Source organism: Euleptes europaea, chromosome 6 (genome assembly GCF_029931775.1).
Source record: "Euleptes europaea isolate rEulEur1 chromosome 6, rEulEur1.hap1, whole genome shotgun sequence".
Taxonomy (NCBI): Eukaryota; Metazoa; Chordata; class Lepidosauria; order Squamata; family Sphaerodactylidae; genus Euleptes; species Euleptes europaea.
In genome coordinates this window covers 25,544,007-25,550,470 of record NC_079317.1, presented here as the reverse complement: position 1 = coordinate 25,550,470, position 6,464 = coordinate 25,544,007, and the positions used below count along the sequence as shown (strand labels likewise).

Below are 6,464 nucleotides of genomic sequence, written 5' to 3'. Positions count from 1 at the left end.
CATCCTAAGGCTGAGATACTTACCAGCCTCAGCAAGCTCATTGAGCATGGGAGCACACAGCAAGAGTATGGCGGCACTAAGAGGAAGAAGAGTTGGTTTTCATATGCCGACTTTCTCTATCACTTAAGGGAGACTCAAACCGGCTTACAATCACCTTCCCTTCCCCTCCCCACAACAGACACCCTGTGAGGTAGGTGGGGCTGAGAGAGCTCTTAATAGAACTGTGACTAGCCCAAGGTCACCCAGCTGGCTTCATGTGTAGGAGTAGGGAAACCAACCCAGTTAACCAGATTAGCATCCGCTGCTCATGTGGAGGAGCTGGGAATCAAACCTGGTTCTCCAGATCTGAGTCCACCTCTCCAAACCATCACTCTTAACCACTACACCAAGCACAACTGCAGTGGTTTGGCATCTTTTTGCCTGTGCTATTTCCCTCTCCCGTCCTGTTAGCATGCCCCTGGAAGTAACCTCTCCCAATAGAGGTTACCTCCCCATAAAGAGCGCTGCGCTCAACTGAAACCAACCTGCTGGTGATCCCTGGCCTGAAACATATCTGGCTGTCCTCGACCAGAGCCAGGGCCTTTTCAGCCCTGGCCCCTGCCTGGTGGAACTTTCTGTTGAGTGAGACCCGGGCCCTCTGGGACATGGTTAAATTCTGCAGGGCCTGTAAAACGGAGATGTTCCTCCAGGCCTATGGCTGAGGACAGCAAAGGTTGTACATCAATTGGCCTCCCCTGCTGGACCAAGCTATTGTTTGTGCCCCCTGTTATTTTGCTGCATCCCTTGCTATTCGGCCATGGGATAAGGGAGATTTACCATCTTGGCACCATCTGCGAGGATTAGGGTTTTAATTGTCACTGTGTTTTAAGTATGCTTGATATTTATTTAACAAGAACAATTGTATAATTTCATTATTATTAGCCGCTCTTGGCTGGGAAAGGGCAGGTTAGAAATCAAACAAACAATTAACCTAAGTACCCAGAAAGTCAGGTTATATAAGGACCCACTTTGGGCCAACAATTCAGTTCTGCCCTGGGATTGTTCCTCTACAACTAGAACTCAAGAGGAGACAGTTTGAAGGCTTAGCTCTGCTCCTGGACCAATCCACCATCACATCATTTCAGAACTCCAAGACTATGCTCGTGCTATAGCAATCAGGCAATCCTTCTTTCTTCAGTCCTCCTCCCTCTCCTTCCTCCTGTCCCAAGCCTGTCCCTCTCAGCCTGGCTCCCTTATTTCCCCAGCTCTCTTCCCCCTCTGCTCATTCACCTCCACTTGCTTAGAGCTTTGCTACAGTGAGCCCCCACCCCACCCCCAAGCAACCTACTGCTCCTTTTCCTCCCTGGCTTCACGCTTCTCTTCCCTCTTCTTCTAACTTTGTTTGGCTAAGCCTCCAAACCCCATTCTCCACCTTTTTGCCTCTCTTAATCCCCCTCTCAAACCGAATTTTTCTTCCCATGAGTACTCTTAACACCATGTTTCCTTCCCCTGCTTCTGTCTCTCAGGAGTAATTAACACGCACACACAGGATCTACAGGCTGTGGATAGATACATCTATTTCAACAGGGATGTTGCCTCTAGGAATTGTTTGAATTGGTTGTAGATTATTTCCTGTTGGCTTTGCGTCCCCCAAATTCTTATGATTTATTAGCTTTTAATATATTCCACAATCTTGGTGTATTTGATTGCACTGACTTTGAATCTCCCTTTTTTCTTCTTTTTAAAATCTGTATTCAAAAACTATTAGATCTAGTTCAACTCAACAGTGCATCCTCTCTCTCTATAAATATACATATATAGATGTCCCTTTGATGCCCCCCTGGTCAGGGGTACCATCCCCTCAGGGATGTACCATGGTATATCCATGTGGTCAAAGATGAATCATCATTCAAGAGATGCCAAAGGTTTTATTGGTTAGCTCGGTTCCAATCAGCACTTCTAAGGTTAACAGTCACCTCACAGCCTGGCTGGTTTGTCCCTGATTATCTCCACTTGCTTTCACCCAGGTTCTTAGGCCAGCTTCCCCTGCTGAGGTCCTTCAGCTGGTCCCACCTCTGACCACCTCACCTTCTGGTAGGGTTAATGCTGGTAGTAGCTAGGCCACCCAGACCTGGCCAGTCTGGGTTTCTGCTGTCCTCATCCAGGGAAGTCCTGTGTCTCTACCGACTGTACAGAACTCAGGCCTGAATGGCTACTTTCCTCCGCAGTTCCTAGCAAGTCCCAATCAGGTACTTTCCCCCTACATCCTTCAGCTGGGCCTTTTTAATCCTCCTCTTCCTGGGCCTACCCAGTTCTTGCTGCACTGTGCCTACTCCTGCATAGGTCTTTTCTTCCAAGGAGACCTTTGTCCTCAAGTAGGTCTCCTCTCATTTGGGAACTGGCCCTGGTTATCTTTCCACCTATCTGCTCCTGCCTGCCCTCAGTCACAGCCCCAGAGCACCTCTTACTGCCCCTTTCCAGTGCTGCTGGCATGGTTAGAGAAGTACCCATGTTCCACCTCTTTTCCTCCAAGGGCTGGGGTGCCCTGGGATGTGATAATCCCTCACATTTCCCCTGGAAATATAACCCCCTGGGTCCCTTGCAAAATAACTGTTGGCAAAACACCACAAAGTCTTCCTAGTGGTAGCTTGGTTCCCACACCTGGTGACCATAGGAATTAATCTAGAACAAGGGGGATTTTGTTACGCATTTCCATGATTTTGTTTTTTCACAAGGATACTTTGACTTATCGAGACCAACTTCTGGGGTCCAAATTCAGTGTTGAAACCTCACTTAGTTTCATTCATCTAGCGGGAGTAGCATAACTATACAATAGCATCAGTGTCAAATTTTGGCTGTAAACCTAGTTTCACAACTCAGTTTGTCAGCAGTTTCTTAATTCAAAACCCTTGTTTTTGTACATCTGAATGAATCTACCCTTGGTTCAGATGGGTGAGGCAGAACTAGATGGGTAGAACATTCAAAGACTCTGGGAAAGGGGCATGCGATGTAATCTGAAAGTCCAGACTCTTATATTCACCCTGTTCTACCTGCATTACTAGTCGCAAACATACCTCAAAATTATTTCAAAAAACTTTATTTGAACCAAGATGTTTTAAAACAAATATGAACTTCCCCTCTTCAGCCTGCCTTAACTCTCTCTGTCATCATGAAGTTAAATCTATTAAGGCATCTACAAAACAGTTTCAGGAACAAGGCCGCAGTGATGATAGGGCTTTCAAATGACAAAAAAGGGGGGAAATCTTCCTCAAGGAAAGTCCTTCCATGCCATTTTTGTGCAGTTTGCAGAAAACATTTAGTTCTTCTAAGATGAGCATAAATATATACAGTTTTAAATGTAAATCCTTTTGCAAAATAAAACCACAATATTTAACCCACAATTCAAGGTGACCTTTACATTCAGCAAACAAGGCTCAGGTTCCTCCACCCTTTGCCTCATTTATATTTCTTGCCAATACTACTTTCTTCCCTTATTTTCTTTGCCAGAAATGACATTCCACAGAGTCTGCACAGGTGCCAGTTGTCCTCATTGTCATATTCAGTGCTTGTTCATTTCAAATAAGTGCAGCAGGCTTCTTGGGCCAAGTCCATTCCACAACGAAGAAAACCCTGCCCACAGAGCAGCATCATGCTGGGCAGACATTATGCCACTTAATGACAACCTTCTCTGGGTTAGCCACTGTGTCCCTCCACTGATCTGCAGCTTCACTACTGTTGCTGTCGCTGCTCAGGCACACCTGAAAGGAAAGAAAAATGGAAATTCAAAACTAAACTCTTCCCCCAACATTTCAATTTTTTTCCTAAAAAGAATGAGAAAAATACAGTTTTCTCCATGGCTTCAAAAGTTCATGAAATCTTACATCTCCAGTTCTCCTTCCCCATCTTCAACTTTTATCTGTTTTGCTTCCCAAAACCTTTACCTTCCCTTCCTCCTATCTTTTACCTTTTTCAGTCCATCTCTCTCCTCCCCATCCCCAGCACTGACACTGAGGCCTGTTGGCCACCAAGGGCTGACAAAGTAATCTTGTGAGAACTCTGACACCCTTTTCTCAAATAAGCAGACATTGTTTCCCGGATTTTAGGTTTTTATTTTTAAAATACCCACAATGTGTTTTGTTTTTTTTAACATTTCATATTTTTCTGCAAACTTGGGGCTTCCTCCAGGCTTATGGAAAAATGCCCTCTATCTGTACACAGCCCCATTGCAGATCTTTTAATCCACACTCTAAGGCCATTGTTCAAAATTGGATATAATCTGGAACAGTTCTGGATGTAGGGAATACAGCCTGCACGTTTGAGGGGGATGCTTCGATCAGCCACTCAAAAGCTTTTTCACTTATATAATTTCAAAAAGATACTTTCAGTATGAGCATGTTTAAAATGGTGGTTTATGATCTTTGGCACATTCACCCACTAGTTTGGTGTATACAAAGGTTACATACTTAACACAAATAGAAAGCCTCTACCTGAGCTTTTATGGATCTTAACCTTTACTCTCCTTGAATTCTGCCTCTGTACATTTTGTGGCTTTTGCACTGTGTAAAATATGAATACCCTGACCTGGATAGCCCAGGCTTAGTCTGATCTGATCTCGAAAGCTGAGCAGGGTCAATATTTGGATGGAAGATCACCAAGGAATACCAGGGTTGTGATGTGGAGGCAGGAAATGGTAAACCTTTGAACATCTCTTGCCTTGAAAATTACATGGGGTCACCATAAGTCAGCTGTGACTTGACGGCAATAAATACACACACACACACACAAGAGAGAGAGAATCTCCTTGAACTTAAAAAGTAAATTAAGCACAGCACTAGAAAGGGAAGGATGGACAACATATTTGCTGCAAAAGCCCAGAAAAGTACAAATGTGGGATTTATGTATTTCTTTCTGCAACTACAATTTTAAAAATATAGAGCACCTCTCAACCACTACTACACACTTTTGAACCCTACAGGGGGGAAATAATCAGGCTGCAGCTAAATAAACTGTGCTGACTGTGCCCTTTCTTTTTTGTGAAAAGTTTTCATGAGTCTGAGCCTACTCTAAGAGACACTAAAGGGGTGCAACCTGCCTCACCCTTTGAGTGTACTTAAAATAATACAAAACGTGCCAAGATCTGTTGAAAAAATAAATTGGTCTCAAAATCCAGCTTTATCTAATTAAATTTATGGCACACTGGAGAAGTGTGAACATATAAAGCTGCCATATACAGAATCAGATCATTGGTCCAACTAACACATTACTGTCCTTTATAACAGCAGAGAAATGTCTTTCCCAGCAAGTGCTGCCAGAGATCTTTTAATTGGAGATGCAGGGACTGAGCCTGAGACCTTTTTCATGCAAAGAATTTTCTCTGCCACTGAGCCTCTGTCCTTCTCTTGCCTGGCCATGTGTGCACTGAGGAACGCTTTCAAAGCACACGCCTATGGTTGCTTCCACGTAGAGCTTTTGCTCTACATTCCCTTCCAAACTGTAGTATCTGGGGGGAGGGGGGGAAGCACTGCAAGTATATCTTACTTAATTGTACATTTTTATCCAGTTCTTTCTGCAAAGAGCTCATGGTAGTGTTCCTTTTATCATCCTCACAACTGCATGAGGTAACCTGGGACTGAGAAAGAGTGACTTGGCTGAAGGTGATCTAGTGAGCCTCACTTGTTTGTGGGTCTCCTTGGCCCTAGCCCAAAACTTAAACCACTTCACCACACTGGCTCTCACATGCTAAAAAAGGAGCTGATTACCACTTTCCAGGATGCCTCTTGAAGTCAGAACTCAAAAGGACCAAATAGTGGGTATTCCCTGTTGCTAAAAGAGAACAACCAAAGCTGATCTGTCACCTAACAGACTTCATTTTTGAGCTCGTGCTGGTTTCCAGTTGTAGATAATTGTGGAAGGGGGGGAGGGAACAACAACCACCAACCTGTCCCAGAAAATGTTTTCTTCTCACTGAGCTCCTGCTGTACAGTTTGATGAGAAAGTTAACCCCTTGCTCATTCGGGCTCACTGGAAAAATCATCGTTTCGCCCCATTTCACTCGACTATTGGTAGACTTCAGTAGGCGGGTCTTCTTTTTGTCAACCAGCCCTCCAGTGCTAAACATTGCAGCCTTCACAAAAAAATCTGTTGCAGAAGACAGACACAAGGTCAGTATTTCAAACACAAATGAAGCCCCCAAATATTGTCACCTGTGGAGTTTAAAAATCAACAAGTGCAAGAAAAATATGTTTGTCATCTGATCAGACCAGATAGCAAGATGTCCTCGGTACGGTGGACAGAAGAAGTTATAGAGAGGAATTGCATATTGCAAGACTCCTGGAGGGGTGAGGACAAGGCATCTCTGTGCAGACACACACCAAACCCCTCTCAGGGGAAATAAAGCCCCGACATCAGGCAAGGGGGTTGACTATCAATACACTGGTATGTTTAAGCATATCCTTTAATCAGTCCACATGAGTAAATTAAAGGGA

The 6,464-nt window shown here is 44.2% G+C and overlaps 1 protein-coding gene across 1 annotated transcript in view; it reads right to left on the bottom strand.

Annotated features, from left to right (window-relative positions):
• Nucleotides 1–3,474: 3,474 nt before the first annotated feature.
• The window catches only part of TC2N (tandem C2 domains, nuclear), a 29,801-nt gene continuing 26,811 nt past the window's right edge, over nt 3,475–6,464 (bottom strand). The window contains exons 10-11 of the mRNA XM_056851328.1: nt 5,918–6,117; nt 3,475–3,737 (exon numbers count right to left, since the gene is read on the bottom strand). Coding sequence (XP_056707306.1) covers nt 3,627–3,737; nt 5,918–6,117 — 311 coding nt within the window. The 3' untranslated portion in view covers nt 3,475–3,626. The remainder of the gene's footprint in view (nt 3,738–5,917; nt 6,118–6,464) is intronic.